Source organism: Melanotaenia boesemani, chromosome 22, assembly GCF_017639745.1.
Source record: "Melanotaenia boesemani isolate fMelBoe1 chromosome 22, fMelBoe1.pri, whole genome shotgun sequence".
In the NCBI taxonomy this organism is placed as follows: domain Eukaryota; kingdom Metazoa; phylum Chordata; class Actinopteri; order Atheriniformes; family Melanotaeniidae; genus Melanotaenia; species Melanotaenia boesemani.
Window position 1 is genome coordinate 19,804,831 of NC_055703.1, and position 17,964 is coordinate 19,822,794.

The 17,964-nt window shown below is 36.3% G+C and overlaps 1 protein-coding gene across 23 annotated transcripts in view; it reads right to left on the reverse strand.

Annotated features, from left to right (window-relative positions):
• Positions 1-17,964, reverse strand: part of ptprk (protein tyrosine phosphatase receptor type K) — a 105,542-nt gene that overhangs the window by 17,409 nt on the left and 70,169 nt on the right. For 16 of the 23 annotated variants that reach the window (XM_041975337.1, XM_041975351.1, XM_041975350.1 and 13 more), the window contains 11 exons: positions 13,036-13,218; positions 12,189-12,308; positions 11,813-11,922; positions 11,509-11,710; positions 11,317-11,422; positions 11,135-11,207; positions 10,864-10,986; positions 8,986-9,060; positions 8,685-8,721; positions 4,089-4,224; positions 1,104-1,133 (listed from right to left, as the gene is read on the reverse strand). In XM_041975337.1, the coding sequence (XP_041831271.1) occupies positions 1,104-1,133; positions 4,089-4,224; positions 8,685-8,721; positions 8,986-9,060; positions 10,864-10,986; positions 11,135-11,207; positions 11,317-11,422; positions 11,509-11,710; positions 11,813-11,922; positions 12,189-12,308; positions 13,036-13,218 (1,195 nt within the window). The remainder of the gene's footprint in view (positions 1-1,103; positions 1,134-4,088; positions 4,225-8,684; positions 8,722-8,985; positions 9,061-10,863; positions 10,987-11,134; positions 11,208-11,316; positions 11,423-11,508; positions 11,711-11,812; positions 11,923-12,188; positions 12,309-13,035; positions 13,219-17,964) is intronic. The other 7 variants (XM_041975354.1, XM_041975346.1, XM_041975353.1 and 4 more) reach the window with 1 other exon arrangement.

A 17,964-nucleotide genomic window follows, 5' to 3' on the forward strand; every position in this document is an offset into this window, starting at 1 on the left:
AATGAGTGAGAAAAAATAAACAAATAGAGGAAACTGAGACCAGATGAAGAATGGATATCTATTTGAGGTTTTTTTAAAAAAGATTGTTTACAGAACTGACACTGAAATCTCTTAAACTGATTTTATGTTTTCATGAAACATGCTACTTGTACTGAACCTAATGATCAAAAATTGTGTATGTGCTCCAAAACATACTGCTATTCACCTATTTAGAAGCAACACATCTAAAAACATGAAAAGTACTTCAAATGTCATGTTTTTTTTTTGTTGTTGTTGATGGTTTTAAGTACAAGCTGAACTAATTAACTTTATAGTCCATGCCAGGATCAAAATAGATAATGATCAGTCTGTGTGTTTTTCCAAATTGCAATAAGAGATCAGGTTTTTAAAAGCAGTGACAAACAACAATGAGCGGAGAGTAAAGAACCCACAACAGAGGAAGAACCACCACTTCAGAGTCAATGTCTCCAAAAAAGATAAACAACTTGAGTTGCACCATGGTACCTGTGACTTGATGGGCAGATGGATGGTCACATGACTACATGCACACAAAGAGCTACAAGTCACAAGTGCAGCATTCTTTTTTCAAATAACACGCTTAAGCCAGAGTCGTCACACTTTGGCCTGCTTTTTTTCTGGTTTTACGGCCAGGACTGGCCTTCGTAAGTCTGCTTCAGAGCAACTTTGGAGCATGTAGAAGACACCAGGGCCGAGGTCAGTTCACTATCAGTCCAGTCCTTTACATAAAAAGTGCCATTACTCATATTTCAGCATCCATTTGTTTCTTACTGGATTTTGAGAAGAAACCATCAACATTCTCTCATTAAAAGCCATTTTCAAAAGCTGAAAGTTTTCAAAATATAAAATGAATAAACAAATAAATGAATAAAATCCTGAACTGACTGACATGAAAGTAAGCTGACCCCCACCCTGGTAAGGCGTCAATGAGGATGGCTTTGGCTGGTTGGTCAGAGCTGAGAATGTGTTTTGTCTTGAAAAAAGTATACTGCATCTTTAAAAATAACAACAACTAGCCACTAATAATTTGCCCAATAAGATAACAGCAGCTGGGTAAGCTGGTTGTTGATTGGTTGTTTACTTACAGGTAATAAGAGTATGAATAGTAGGTCCTCCTGGGGTTGTGAGCCAATCAGAAAGCAAAGAATGAAACACAAGGGAATATGCAAATTAGGACAATACTGTCCTGTCTCAACCAGTAACAACAAAAACAGAAGAAACACCCTTTGATCACTAAAACTTAAGGTTCATGCAGGGGGGGTTGCAGTAACAGCTAAGGGCCCTATCTCTTAAAAACAAACAAACAAAAGGAAGCAAAAAAAAAAGGTAAAAACCAAAGTTCAATGCTACATAAACACTACAAAACAAGCTTTGAAAACCAACTGTAAGTACAAAAAGGAACTTTAAATATCAACCTATCATCATGCAGCCTTGCTCTTCTTCATTTCTGAAAGTGCCATATAAAACTATACATGCAGTATTTTAAAGCTATATCTTCTTTAACTATATGGCCCTGATTAGAGATTTACCCCTAATCAGCCAATGACCTTTAAAAAAAAAAAAAAAAAAAAAAAAAAAAAAAGAAAAATCACTCCTATAATGTTCAGTCAGAACTGATGCAAAGCTTTCCAGTCTGTATCACCAGGCAGCTCGCTTCCTGTAAAGCAAGCATGATGTCATTGCAATGTCATCATGTCCCACCATTTTAAAGATGCAGTATTGTTCAGTGTGGTAAAGGTTTAATGGTGATGAAGATTGATCTCCCCAGAAACCTTTATGGAACAGAAAACTACTAAAAATCTGCCCTCATGTTCACGAGGGCAACATTAAAATCACAATAAAAAAATGCCATTCAAGACTTTCACATGTCAAAGTTGTGTTACAAAATATGTAAAAATGCCAGCATGACAAAATCGCGTCACTCCTTAAAACAAGTGAAATGAGGCTTTTTGCAAAAGACAAAAGAATCTGTCCCAAGAAAAGCAAAGTTCTCACCGCAGCCAACAGCTGTTGTGTTTATTTCTGGACAATCCTACATGATTTTTTTAAGTAATGTAATCTATGCATCATAATAAAAACATTAATGCATTAAAATTGTATACCTACTTTATTTGTTTTCCACAACAGTCCCTTGTGTTTAGCCATGTGGTAAATATTTTTGTCATAGCTTTCACTTCTAATTTATAATACAAGCTAGCATCCAAAATACACTCTTTTTAATTTTTGCAAAATATATTTAAAAAAGGAACTTCTATCTGCAGTTTAAGTTCAGCCTCGCTGGCAGTCAGATATAATTACACTTTCACACTGAAGCTGCAGCATGTGGGCAGGCTCAGATAGATTCATTTAGCAAATTAAAATAGAAATAAGGAGGTCAGGTGCTGCAAGAAGAAAGTTCTCTGATGATGAGTAGTCATTACAGTTTGTATTTTATTGTTTTTGATTTACTGAGCTAGATCATGATTGGCTATAATTGCGAGAATCTATTCCTGGTTGCTCTCTAAAGGCTCTGAAAAGTGTTACTTTCATGTTCAGGGGTAAAGGCTTAAAGAAGCTTCTGTAAGCTCCTGGAGGATGAGCATGCTAAAATAAAAAGTGTCTGTCAATATTGCTGAGTGTGAAGATGAAATTTCTATGCACTCAATCTAGAGTTCAATGGACAAGACAAGAGAAAAAAAAATTAGCAACTGTCAATAATTGTATACACTTGCACACTGATGGCAAGAGATATATCAATATGCACACACACATATGAGAAAACACTCACGTAACCTCGTTGTAACCCATAAACTGTGATCAATACTGAGCACATCTCATATAAAATATCTGCTGGCAAGTGCTGAGCCAAAAGTTTGACTTGAAAAAACTTTTCACTGAATTACAAACACAACTGTTACGCTAAAGATGTAAAAGCTCATGTGCATTGCTTTATTTTCTGATTTTGCTTCTGATAATATTAATAATGCTGCATGTGCCTTCAGATATGGTCCTGCATGTTTGGCCTGAGGTCAGGGTCATCAATACTGTTTGCATATCACTAACATTGTTCATGCATGTTGCTCTTAATATCCATGTATCTCAATGAAAGTAGATGCAGAAAACCTAGTTGCGTACTCTTTACAACCAGGTTTATGTATCACAGAAGCAAACCTAGTTGTTAAGAGAAATCATAATAATTTATGGAAAATAAGTGATGCAGATAAGGCAAATGGATAAAATCTGTTAGAGTGTTCTCTTCACTTCTGGCCAAAACAATGTGATCTTTAAAAAAAAAAAAAAAAAAAAAAAAAAAAAAAAGAAGAAGATGTAAAACTGGCAAATATGGCATTTCCATGTTGTAGGGGAGATTAGCCACCACATGGTGGAGCTGTGCACTAAATTAACACAACACAGCCTACGCTGTTACAGTCAGCTAAGACAAGCTTCAGTGCTATCATCTTGTGGATGATAAAGGTTAAAAAGTATAAACATGTGCATCTTTTCCCTGTTTAACTATACCTGTTTATGACTGTTTTGTCCTTACGCTAAATCTTTTCCACTGTAAACAACTGACCAGAGCTTCATCACTTTCAACCTCTACATACAGCAGGTCTGCTTTTGTTGTGTTTCTAAAGCTATTATTAGAAATTTTGTTGAGTTTTGTTGCATTAGATATTTGCATTGGAAGCTCTCTCTGATATTCTCTCATACTTCCATTGCTATTTATCTAGTTTGATTCAACATCTGTAATATGATATGAAAAAAACCTCTAATCTTTCCTCCAATAACCTAAAAAGTGAGTCAAGAGTTTCTCAGAGTGAACGTTTACATGCATTTCAGGAAATGTCTTTAGCCTTTTGGACCTTAAGCAAACTTAAAGTGAACAAACTGGTTCTGAGGGGAGATCAACATTTATGGTGGATGGATGGAAGATGATGTTACTGACACAAAACGATGGATTTGAGAGCACATTTGTGTCTGTGTGTTATTGCATCTGCATGCGTGTTGGTCTGTTGTTTCGTATTTGCTGTCTTCATTAAACGCTCCATCACAGCTGTTTTAGTGGGTGAAGTTCAGGGACTGTCACTCACCTCTTCTTCACCAACAGGATGGCTACCAGCACCAGGAGTATGAAAACAAGAACACCAGCACTAATTCCTGCGATTTTCACCACACGATCAGTCTGTTTGGCAGGGTCAGGGATGACTTCAGGCTCTTCTGTTGCACCTATGAATAATAAAAATAAAACAACAACAGCTAAATTGCATTGTCCTTCAAGATTATGGTTATACCGTACTTATAGCTGCAGGGATACAGAAGAGAAAAAAGACATCTCAAACTGTAGAGAAAAAGGCAAAATATAGAAATATAAATTGAAATATGTGAGTACCTCCTAAATATAATTTTTAGCTAATTGTGGTGCTTAGTTTTATATTCCTTTTTCGTAAGTGGGCTTGCATAATTGATGTTTTTCTTAGGGGAAAAAACATGCTACTTAGAAATTATACTTTATAAAGTTTGACTCTAAAACCATTTATGATCTGGGTTTTCCTCAATCTAACTTTTATTGGACTAATCCACCCCAAACTCCTTTTTTAAACAAACTTCTGGTAAATCCAATTAGCCAAATAAATAAAATCAATCAGTTTATAAGGGTTTATTCTTGTCCCTGAAATGTTGCTCTCTGCTAGTTAAATAATAAAATGTAATGTAAAAAGCCTTAACACCAATTTTTTCTAACCATTTATCCAATGCTGCGCTTACAAAATGCCAAACACTGGGAACCTTTACTTATTAACTGCACATAAATGTAAGGGAACTGTGATGTCTTAGTAACTTAGTAACTATCATTGATAAAAGCAATGAGCAATTTGTTTATGAAAGTTGTCTGTGTTACATTATAAATTACTTAGGTAAGCCAGAAGATTTGGCAATAATATAGTTGCTATGTTATAATAAACAAAATATATTTTACATTTCATATAAACAATATTAACAAACTTTAATTGAAAATTGTTGACACCATATACATTCAAAAAGCATGTGAGCAACTAGTTCAGCAAACAAAACAAACATTTTCTCAACATGATACTGTAAATAAACCGTGATCTGACAAATCTAAAAATAAGCAGAATGACGGCTGTGAAATGAAGCATTTCGCTTTTAAATCTACAGAAAAGTGTTTTAATATCTGATCTGTTGTTCAATTAAATGTAGGATCTAATTAATGAGAAAGGCGTTAAATCAGTTGCATCACAACCTTTTTAGAGATAGTTCATACTACATACAGCCAGACAACATCTACAGCTTGGTCAAAAAACTGAAATCACTCATAATTACAGCTACACACGCTCACTACATCCATTTCCAATTGCAATCTGTTAGCAGGGATACATAAATTCCATATATAAATAAAGTCTGTGGAAAAAAGAAATGTGACAGTGTGTTTCATTTAGCCTTTTCAACCTATCCTTAGTGTCCTGCTCTCATTGGGCAATGCGTTTCAAATACAATTTGACAGTAGCTGTCAAATCTTTCTGTGCCAGTGTCACCACATATTACTTGTAGTCAAAATCATTTCTGTTCCTAATGACTTCTGAGAATTGACTGAACCGCCTGACTTTGACTCTTTGCTATATAATTCATCAGTGATGTTAGCGGCAGAGTGCCCACTGTACAGGAATTTATACCGGTTCATCAGAGACGGAAAGTCATACAGACATACAAAAAGCATTTTCAGGCTCCAGAGCTCTAGATATTGATCTGATTTCATGGAACCAGAATACTTCATACTGCAATGTAAGAACATTATCATGTATTATGATAATCCAAATAATCCAACTCAAAGACATATGTGCAAAACTCAACATAATGAAATAGATCTATCAAACAATAATCCACTTTAAATGCTGAAAGTCAACTAGATAAAAATAATCCCACCCTCCCCCACTTTAACTGTCTCATATTGGTGATTCTAACATTAATTTTCATAAATATGTTTGCCTGTTTAAATGTCATTATGTAACAAGCAAATATTGTATATTTTTAGTTTTATTTTTCCAAACAAGGTGCTATGTTTGGTTTTATGAGGGGGAATTTATTTTTTAGGATTTTTAGGATGGGGTGTGTGTGTGGGATAAGGAAATAGTTAATTCACTAATACACTTTTAATAGTTTTTACACTATCACAATGAGCATAACCTATATTTCACTTTTGTATGACAGGCAATATTTATGAAGACTAATTCACTGAAAATTTTACAGCTTTCTTTTTCATTTTTTGTTACAATATTATATATAGTTTATTCCTGGAAACATTTAAGGAACATAGGAACATTTCAGTTACTTAACTGATTACATAGCACTTTTATGCTGTTTAATTTGAATCCACGACAAAAAAAAAAAAAAACAACAAAAAAAAAAAAAAAAATAACAAAACAAAACAAGAAAAAAAAAAAACTAAAAAAAAACTAAACGATACTGTGCCTAGAGTTTTTTTGTACCATTGCATACATTAAACGAATTAAAATTGTGCTATTTTACAGCATACATCGTGAGTTCTAACAGGATTAACAGGATTTGGCTTATTTGACAGCATTAATGGATTTTTTAATACCACTGGTGGTTGAAGCCTTTATTTGAACAGCTGATAATAAATGTATCATGTTATGTTGAGAATGATTTATATAGAAATATTGCAATTTGCCCCTCAACATCTGTTTAGTTTAGCATGTTTAATGAAGATTTCCTTTGGATATTAGGTTTAATAACACATGTCCTTCTTTTATAACCATCAGGCCATGTAAAGAGTAGCAGACAGCAAAAAATAACTAAACAGAACAAACAAACAAAAAAAGATGATCTTTAAAAGCTTCTCAACCTGACCTCATAATGTTGGCAGAATGTCTGTAAAAATGATCCAGGTCAATACACTAACACACACTTACCCTCACAAGTGCACACACAGCACCCTGAGGCAGAAATGACAATACACAATACCCTGCATGACCTAATAGGACCACCATCACTTAATCCTCCTGCCTGGACGCATGGTTCAGTGCACGCACACATGCAGAGAGACGACAGCAGAAAGGGAAAGTCGTCTGACCTCGCTCTCCATTAGTGTGTTCGTCTCCCTTATTAAAAATATCAAATCCTCTCATAAGTCTTTCAGCTTGACTTAGACTTCCTCAAGCTAGAAGGACAGTGTCAGCTTGTTTTAGCGGCCTCAGGGCGAAGTGGCCACCTGTTCTGGTAACTACAGCTTTGAGCAATTCTTAAAATGTGATGACCCTGTAAAGTCCCCCATTTTCACTTATTTCACCGTAGAAATGTGACACCTTTAAAATACCAATGGGGAACACCTTTGATCTATCCAAGGGCCAATCCCCCATAAAGCTACAAGCTCATATGTTTTAGTTTAATTTTCTATTACCTGTAACACTTCTTAATGTTTAGTATTTAACATATATTTAACAGAGGCAATTGCATAGTATACAGTATAACCAAATATAGCTAAAAGCTCATTTTTTATGTACAGTCCCTGGACTGTACAAAAGTAAGTGAACAGGCAGCAAATAAATAAATGAAAGAAAATCAAATAAAATTTTAGATTGACATGATGACGTGTCTTTTTACAAAACCTCTCAGTTAATGCAGCAGTTCTCATTCTTTTTAATTACAACAGCACCACAGAATTTATTGCCTTACATCTTTAGGAGTTTTCATTGGTGTTCCTTCATGGTTCTTTACACAAATACCTAACTTAATCAGCAATAATGATTTTAGAATGAGTTTTTACTGCTGACTGGACTCACAATAATGTCACTTTATTGTGTAATTTGATGAGCCTCCCGCACAGGATCAAAGCAATTGAGTGAAGAAACAGCACTAAAGCACTGAGCTAAGATGGCTAACAAGGACAGAATTCAGGTGCAATGACACTTTTGAGTTTACTACATCTTAGGTAACGCTTGGTAAAATTGTCATAAATCTTTTGATTCACCTTATTTTCAATTATGTGTCCAATAATTATTCTATTATATTCTGTTAATACAGATATTTACACCTTAAAAATGTGAATAGGTTGAAATTAATACAGTTATATTTAAAGCAGAAAAGTGACAATTCACTGTTTATATTCTGTTTTATTTTTATCTGCCAAGAAATTTTACACATTACTGCCCAAGTAAACAACATAACACCTTAACTGTCCTTTGAAATTAAACACTGCTCTCCATGCAAACAGTGAAGTGATTGTCAATTTTATTGAAAACATATTTTTTTGTTAATCTCTGTTCTTACTCAACACAGCTGAACCCTGATCCATCAGCCGCATCTAAATGCATTTAATTGTGTTTTTATGTGTGTGCGCGCTAGTGTGTGGTTGTCCAAGGATTATCTCCACACAATTTAAAACCTGTATGATAATCTATAAACATATGGCCACTGGTAAAAACCTGGCATTTATATTGTGTGCACATATGCATGTTAAAGTTACACATGTAACATTAATATGTTATGTTGCTATTACATGCACTATATTATATTGTCATCTCTAATACTCTTACCACAGAAACAGAGGAATCTCTACCATGCAAAGGCAGGGTTTTTATACACAGTATGGTTTATCAACACAATGAGGAATGAGGAAAAAAAAAATAAAAACAATAACATTGTGTTCTTACGTTTAGCTGCCAGCCTCAGACACTGCGTCTTAGTTTCCTGTAGAAAAACAAATGGAAAATGATTCACTTCACCACAACACACTGTAGCATTAACAGAAAGTAACTGCATATTAATCCATCTACATGTAAAATGTTTAATATGAGTTGCTCAGTATTTATTACAAAATGTTAGAAGCTCTAATATTACCTTATTCAGTGCATGTCTTTGGTTATGTCTAATATAGTTTATTTACTCAGAAAGGTGACGTGTGAAGTTCAGTATGTGTTTAGTGTGTCTTCAGATGAACAAATATTTATTTACCCTCTCTGTGCTGCTGACAGCTTGAAGGTAGATGTTGTAGTTTTTCCTTGGAGCCAGCGGTGGATTCCAGAAACCCTAGGGAGCAAAACGAGAAAGGCAACCCACTGATCTCTCTTCTTTTTTCCTCTATTAAGAAAGATTTCAAAATTTGATAACTGACACTTCAGGTATGTGTCACACAGGTCTCTATATCCCATTTGGAAATCCCCTCATTAACCTGCCACCACCACTTTACAATGTTTCCTCCCTAATCTTAAACTCCCTAATACAAAGTTTTCTGCTATATTCGCTCTGTTTTTTTTTTTTTTAACCATTTTTGATCAGAATTCTTTGTGTAACCTCTTGAACCAGCTGCATTTTTTAGTAGTTGTGACCAGAACCATTGTAATCAAAGATGTACCATCTCATTCCACTGTGTAAAACATGACAAACTGATGTAATTTTTCACTGCAATGGTGGGAACCATTGGGAACCAAATTTTGAGGTTTATTGTTGGATTATCAGATGCACAAACCAGAGCAGGCAGATGCTGCTACACTATCAACATCTGTTCACAGCACATCTTCAGAGTTCCCTACTCTTGCCACTAGAACCCAATGAAACTCACTATTCAGCTTCGTTCCCTACACACTGGACTCTGCCCTGCCTCAATCCCCTCAGCAAAAATGCTGCTCCACTCATCCCATCCCCGAACTTTAATCTCAGCTCCGGATCTCGAGCTGAACTCCTTTCCCAGCTGTCTCAACTCCGTCCCCAGTTAACATGAATTACCTCATCAGTTAACAGTTGGACTCCACATGTTTGTGCTACTTTTGGCTAACCAGCTCTCAGAGTCTTTGTAAAATTATGTAACCTTGGGAAAAGCACCTCTAATCCCCATGGACTTACTTTCACTGAGAATGTTTAGAAAACATAAACCACTTGTACTAATGCATTATATTACAACAACATAATTCCAGCTTTATTTGCCCTCACCCTGTTCTACTCAATGCTGTTAATGTTTTGCATAATGTAGTTTTTTTAAAATGTGCTCTTTGTTGAAGAAAATGTGTACAACATAAAACATTCAATAAAAGATATCAACAAAATTAGAGAAAAAGTCTATGATGTTTTATAAAATGCCACTTTATACAGGTACAGCAGACATATTTACTGTGTACCACTTTGTACCATTAGATGGGGTTTGAGTCATTGTAGAGTCTAATATTCCCTAGAGCCATCAGAAGAAGAAAAAGCAGTAGCCTGTGCTGACAGTAGCTAACACCTAACAAACAGTTACCCAATCAAATAATGTTCATAGTGTCTGTAATCACCTTTATCAGAGGTGATGAAGACGAAGACTACCGTTTAAACATGTCAGGTAGGCAGAAACAGCTATTTAATAGTATAAAGATGTGTAAAAGTTGGTGAAAATTACAAGAAATACAACAACGGTGAAGGAGCATGACAAATGAAAATGCCTTTAACCACAACAAGCACTTGTTATTTGGTAAATAAATAAATAAACCCTGAATCTAGAATAAGCGTGAAATACACCACAATTTGTAAAACTCTGCCCCCTGCTGGTAATAATTATTGATACCAAAGCTAAAAAAAAGCCACATTTCAGTGTTCTATAATTTCTATTTGACAAGGATATCTTTTCACTTCATATTTTATTGCACAATGTACACTATAATTCATTAATTAATTTAATTTCCATACACACTTTACCCAATACAGGGTAACAGGGTGGGGGCTGGAGCCTTGTCCACCTACTATCTGGCACAAAGCCTGTCAGACTCAGGATAGGATGTTGATATATCAAGGGCCAGCACAGAAATAAACAACCACTCTCACATTCACATTGAGTGTTATTTGTATTTAAAAACAACTTACTTGATATGTCCTGTTGTCTCCCACAGTAAAGGGGAGAGGTTCAGGAAGGTTACTAGGGGACAGCTGGGCAGCATAATAATATGGGGATCCACCACTTGATGCACTGTGGTAGGAAACTGGAACCTAGGTACATTAAAAAAACAGTATGTATACACTTATAAACATTTACAATTAATGTGCATAATTTTGTTTCAACGTAAAATGAACATTTTGTTGGAATAAAAACTAGAAAACAAATACATGCACATCAGACTTGTAGTAAGTTCATCACCTCATAACAGTCAGAAGAAGCCTGGCGGCGTGTCCGCTGAGGGTTCACTTCCTCCACCACAATTTGGTATGCACTGTGGACAAAGACACCATACAAGTACACTTACAATTAGAATTTGTGCTCAATTTGTACAACAAATAAATGTTAAATTAGAAGTGTAGTACATGTGACAAAAGAAATACCTTATAGGAGCTCCTTTAGCTTGAGCAGGTTTAAGGAGGACAGTGATAGTTGTTGCGGTTTCATTAAGAAACGCCTCTGACACATCATATTCATCTATTGTTGGTGCTAAACAGATGTAGAAGTGTTATTCCATTATCTAAATATGATGTAAATATTCATGTTAATAACACATGCTGAAATCTATCTTTTACCCGAAATATTGGTAGTCACGTTAAGCGTGGCTGCAGGACCAAACCCCTTGGAGGTAGATGCTCGTATAGAAAGGTGGTATGTGACACCTGGGTGGAGCTGAGAAAACATATGATGGGTGGCGTTTGAAGGCAGAGACACCGTGAGTCCAGGTCGCTGCAGAGGCACTGAAGGGTCAAACGAGCGTACGCCACTGTAGCTGATCTGAGGGAGGGCAGAGATGTTTTAATAACCAGTTTTTAATATTCAACCAAGGGAGCATGTTGCTAGGTTGGCTCCTACAACAGCTCTCTTAGCTGATGGTACCTCATATTGTACGATGACTCCATTGGGCTCAGCTGGTTCCTTCCAATAAAGACTTATTGTCTCTTCAGATGGAGTGGCTCTAAGTGACTGGCTGGGAACAGGACCTGGAACTGTTTCCACAACAAGAGAGACAAAATCATTCAGTGCTTATGCAATCAACAGTGAAATTCAGTTTTGCAAATGAGAGAGGTACAACTAAACAGAAACATGGAGAAAGCCGGCAGGAAGTAGTAACTTGTAAATGAAGATGTGTATGTTAAGAAGGCTGACGTAGAAGTAAAAGGAAAGTAATTGCCCTCACGGGATAATAAAGATTCCTTGAACCTTGAGCAAATACATCAAATAAATAAACTTGGTGTATCTTTGCATATCTCACCATCTTCATCAGTTTGTATGATGGTCTCATCACTCTCTTTCCGACCCTCTGGATTGGTCAGGATCATCTTCAGACTGACATTAGTGTAGGGGGGCAGGTTTCCCACCAAGTGGCGTGGGGCTGAGAGAAAGAAAAAAAAAAAATCAAAACAATTATTTATAACTTATTCAGCTGTAATTATCAGAGTATAAATGAATATTTTCAAAGGTGCTTCATCTCTCTAATTGTGCAAGATTAAAACGTTTCAACAGTTTTTCTCAATTTGGTCTTGGGGAATGTACCAGTATAATAACCCAGTCATTTGAACTGGGTGTGTTTGAGCAAAGAGATGCCTAAAAGTCCCCTAGACCAGGACTGTGAAACAATGCTTTTCAAAATCTTCACATTTTAACCCAATGAGATCAACAATGAACCTACATGATAGATCGATCATGAAAATAAAATCTACAGATCTGTCATTTGTCCAGGTCAAACATCACCAATTTTTCAAATTATAATTGACAAGTTTTTTACAAGTTTTGAAGGACAGGCTTAATATTTATATGTATGGTGTTGTATCTTATATATTTTGAAATGTAAAGTGATGCTCTTGTAATTAGTGTAATTAACATTAAATCTACCAGAAATAGCAAGTGGCTGCAAGCTCTTCTGGTCATGAATCACAATGAGAATCAATTACATGATTATATTAAATTATATGAGATACTGACTCATGAAGACAGCAACTCTGTCAGCTGATATAACCATATATGTCGTTTCTTTTCTTTTCTTTTCTTTTTTTTTTTTAATAAATACTGTAACATCTGCGTAGAAGCAAAGTCCCGTCAAAATAAATATTAATTATTACCTTTAGGATCCATATCCAAGCAGTCGGCTTTGCTGCGGTTGTTGGCAGTCATGTAATGGTAGCAGATGGTAACATTAAAGGTGTGACAACGGGTGATGTTGTAACCGAGGGATTCCCAGTCCACTGCAATCAAACGAGACCTGGTCTCAGCAATCTTCAGCCTCTTAGGAGTCCGCATGGGCTCTACAGTGAAATGCGGGGAGAAAAAAAGGCAAAAAATGACTGAGGAAGAGTTCAGTATAAGAGACTGTAACTGTATCTGTTGTGTTAACCTGCAGCATTGTGATCACGCTGTGTATATACAGTTACATTACAACTATTTAACTTCAGAAGTATTTACAAAATTTTGTAGCTCTGAGTTTCTGTGTATTGTGATTTTGAAGCAAAAGTCATTTGAGTTGTCAAAAACGACCACATGTGCTGAGTATACATCATTCATTCACTCATTCTCTGTAACGCTTAGTCCATTAAGGGTCGCAGGTAAGCTGGAGCCTATCTCAGCATCAACAGGCGAGAGGCAGAGTACACCCTGGACAGTTCACCAGTCCAACGCAGGGAGAGTATACACCATCCACACATGAAACCATTTCTCAAATGCAATAACATCTACGAGCCACATCTTTGGTTTCCATCTTTTGTGTATTCAGACTGTTATTGTCAATATAATCTACTCTCCTTCCCCACTGCCCAGGGCTTTAATTACCTTAACTGGCTCATTTAACTGGATCAATAACCCGGAATCCTAACATACACACACACTCACTCACGAGAAAGATTACAAACACAAAACACTACCATTCCTCATCCGCTTTCCAACTGCTCATATGAGTCCACTCTATGATGTTCAGTTAATTTGCATAGATGTTTATCGACCTCTGCTTCTCCTGTCATTCAACAATAGGGATCACCTCTCGCTCATTAAGCTGCTGTGGCTACCCATCCACAAAAGTTATTATCATTAGAAGCTACTTATTCTTGCCAAAGACTTATTACTGAAAGTCTGGAACTACTTCTCCAGCTAGAGAAGATATTACTCAGTCAAGAAGCATGTAATTGGTCCTGAGGATGTAACACTCGACTAAAAATCCCTGCCACTCAAAGCAGCAGTGACCACATATCTACCACCATGAATACTCCTGCATAAATATGTGTTCGAAGAAAAGGTGTATCATCAGAGCCAGCATGGATCTACTATGGAAAACATGACTTTTTTTGTTTTGTTTTGTTTTTATAATTAACAAATCATTTGATATCTTAAGTTTTTACAAGAAAAAAACTGGTTGATCAGTGTCAACACAAGCCTGGATTTATTCCCATACTGATGGGTCTCCCAGAACTGAAGAAAAATCTATTATGAGACGTCCTCTCATTATTCTTTGTAATGAATTGACAAATTTCAGCTCAGTTCAGTCCCGATCCTTCCTCCTCTTTTTACCTCTGTCTTCTTGTAAACAGCCTGATGTCTTACATCCCTCCAGGATTTTTAAATAAAAACAGCTCACCTTAAATAAAGACATGTCTCTTTTCAACCCCCTCCTGTGTTTTTCCCTGGGTCTTCAGCTCTCAGAGGAGACAACACAAGGACACAAACTGGTCGCTTCTCCTGACAACCCATTATCTACCTGTCACTCAAACACTAGTGTAGAAATTCACCAATGCACACACTCAGACTTGATTATTACCCAGATACACACATGTGCTTAGGTTTGTGGCAAAATCAAGATCAAATCAGAGCAAACCGTCCTAGTTGTGTGTTTATGTGTCTGTGTGTGCTTATCTTACTAAAGCTTCTCATAATAAAAAAAATATTGTCAAGGGCAAACAGAACTCTCACATAAAGTACATATGCATTATGCTATAAGCATAACACACACACAAAGATTATTTAAATCATTTAGATATACATGTCTCACTAATACAATGATATACAGCAAGAAAATGAAGATGAGGAGTGAGAAGACAAAGAAAAGGGAAGGTTTGTAGGTAATTCTCAGCTGAGCAAATATTATTGCTGGACTGTGTGTGTCCATTTGTGTGTTAATAGCTGAGGGGTCAGAACATTTCATTTTGGCTTCAGCCAGTTATTGGATATTTGACATTTAAATGGAGCAAGAGGGAGACCCGTTGCTTTCTCTGCCTGTCTCTCTTTCTGTTTCTGCCTCTTACTCATTTGTCTCGGTCCCTGTCTCTCTGCCTGTTCAAATCAATACTTGTGATCCTCCCCATAAACCTTACTATTAGAACAGGCACACACACACATACACACATTGGGCGATGTAATAAATAGTATTGATTTTAGGGTCTCTTGATGCCAACACTGCTCCACAGTGAAATGATCTTCAACAAGGAATTAAAACAAAATATATGACTAGGCGTCTCTCACACACACACACACACACACACACATACACAAACACACACACAATACTGTGTTTGCATCTCTGCAAAGGGGCATTACATTAATTTACAGGCGACTTAGCCTTAACCATAACCATAATGATAATGACTACTTGGCTAACCCGAACCTTTAACTGTCAAATTTACTGTAGGGAGGTCCCCACACTGTAACCGTGTCAACAGATTTATGTTTCCATAACACACACAGACACACACAGGGCCCCCATTTCAAAACCATATTTCCCTACTGACCCATAATGCATTGCTGTCAATCTGTATCTACTGTAGATAGTCAAAGCAGGTAAAGAAAGAAAGAAAGAAAGAAAGAAAGAAAGAAAGAAAGAAAGAAAGAAAGAAAGAAAGAAAGAAAGAGAAACAAAGAAAGAAAGAAAGAAAGAAAGAAAGAAAGAAAGAGAAAGAAAGAAAGAAAGAAAGAAAGAAAGAAAGAAAGAAAGAGAAAGAAAGAAAGAAAGAAAGAAAGAAAGAAAGAAAGAAAGAAAGAAAGAAAGAAAGAAAAAGAAAGAAAGAAAGAAAGTCAGGCAAAGAGTGCAGTACAGAAAATTGAATGAACGTGCAAAAACAGAGCAATGTATGAAAAAATGAAACTGTGTCTGGAAAGAGCGAGGGACAGATAAAGGAGCAGAGAGAGAAAGATGAGAAGGAAAGAGAGCAATAGAGAGGTGGAACGGGGAGAAACGATAACTAGTTTGGAATGTGGCCAGAGTCAAATGGGACCAAGTCCAAAGGCAAACCACAGAGCCTGCCTTGTCCCTTTCCCCTCCTCTGTTAGACTGACAAATGGCTGGATTCATGTTCAAACTAAAAGGCTTTGTTCTTCACAGATGGAGCTTTGAAAACAACAACAATACCAATAAACATTAACAATAACACCAAGGACAGAAAGCTTCATATCAGCAGAATCCAGAGGTTGGAATTAAAAAATGGCAAACAAAAGAAAAGGAAATGAAACTAAATTAAATAGAACTGCGCTAAAGGCAACACAACCATGTTCCTCAATATAAAGCATTAGAAAAAGCCAACAAATACACAGCTATACTGTAAAAGGCACGTAGAGAAGAGAGGAAAGATTAAGAAAAAGCAGAGAGGAGGAAAAGGGAGAGCATAGACGGGGGTGAAACAGAAAAGGTTGACAGGAGATGCAGCTAAATCCAAGTTAATCTGTCCAATTACTTCTTCCTAATCCTTCCACTGTCATGAAACATACTCCATTCATTCACTCTCTACATCTATTTCTCTTTGCATGTCCATTCTCTTCTTTCCAGGTTTAAGTACAGAAAAGGTGAGCATTTTTACAGCAATATATTTAGATTTGCAATAACAAGAAATATAAATTTGACTTGGCTGTGCAGCCTTTTAATATAGCAGCAAAGCCTTGTCCGAGGGCATTTTGGATGTCATTACCATGACATTACCATTAGTTTTGAAAACTCAAGTTCAGCATATTGGCCATCACTAGAACTGCATAATATACTGAACATTTATTGTTATGACAGTATCATCAAATGCAATATCAATATAACTAAAACAGCTGCATTATGGCAAAAACATTGTGACTTGCAATGGGGCAAGGATAAGCACATTAATAAGGACTGTAGTCATATTGTCACTGCAATATTAGATTATGATATAAAATGTTAAGTATTTTCCCTAGATTTTACCATCTTAGGGGTCTTTTGAAGGTGGAAATTATGACCAACCGAGGTCTGTTGAGACTTATCAGTCACTTTATATCTCTTCCCCATTTTTAACACCCTTGTTACTTGTTTATCATAACTAAACAACCAACAATGTGAAAATGATTTCTAAACCAAAAAAGCACCTCAGTGCATAGGGATATAAAAAGAAAAAAAAAAGAACCCCAGAATAAAACATAGTGCAGAGCACCGTTTACCAACAGGCAAGCCAGGCAAACGGGGGCCCCGAGCCAGAAGGGGGGGCTCCCAGGGCCAACCATCTTTGAATCAAGACCGAGCAGTGACAATGTGGAGTGGCCAATGACAGTGGCCGACCACTGGAGAACTCCCTAAAGGGGCCCCACCTTGACTTTTTGGTCTTGCAGCAGTAGCCGTGCATCTTATGTAAACAAACCAAAGAAAGAGGGTACTACTTGTGTATGAGGTGTAATAGCTGTAAATGTAATTCTAAAAAGTCATAATGCAGTTACCAGCACATAGGTTAATCTTCTGTAGTGGAAATACCTTAAATAATTTGTCCCTGTTTAATTAAACGAAAAATAGTAAATAATTATGTAAATGTCAGTAGAACAAGTGAAAGCCATCAAAGAACTGCTGTAACAACACCGTTAAAAATAACATTATTAACATGTTCTTGTCCTTGTTATAAGTATATATATTATATTATTAATATATATAATATCATAATAAAGGGGAAATGAACGCTGGTTGAAGGAACCCTCTGCGAAATTTTGCTTAGGGCCTCCAAAGACCCAAGCATGGCCTCTGCCTGTGCAGTATATATGATACCCTGTGTGAGTTTTCAAGAGCATCTGTG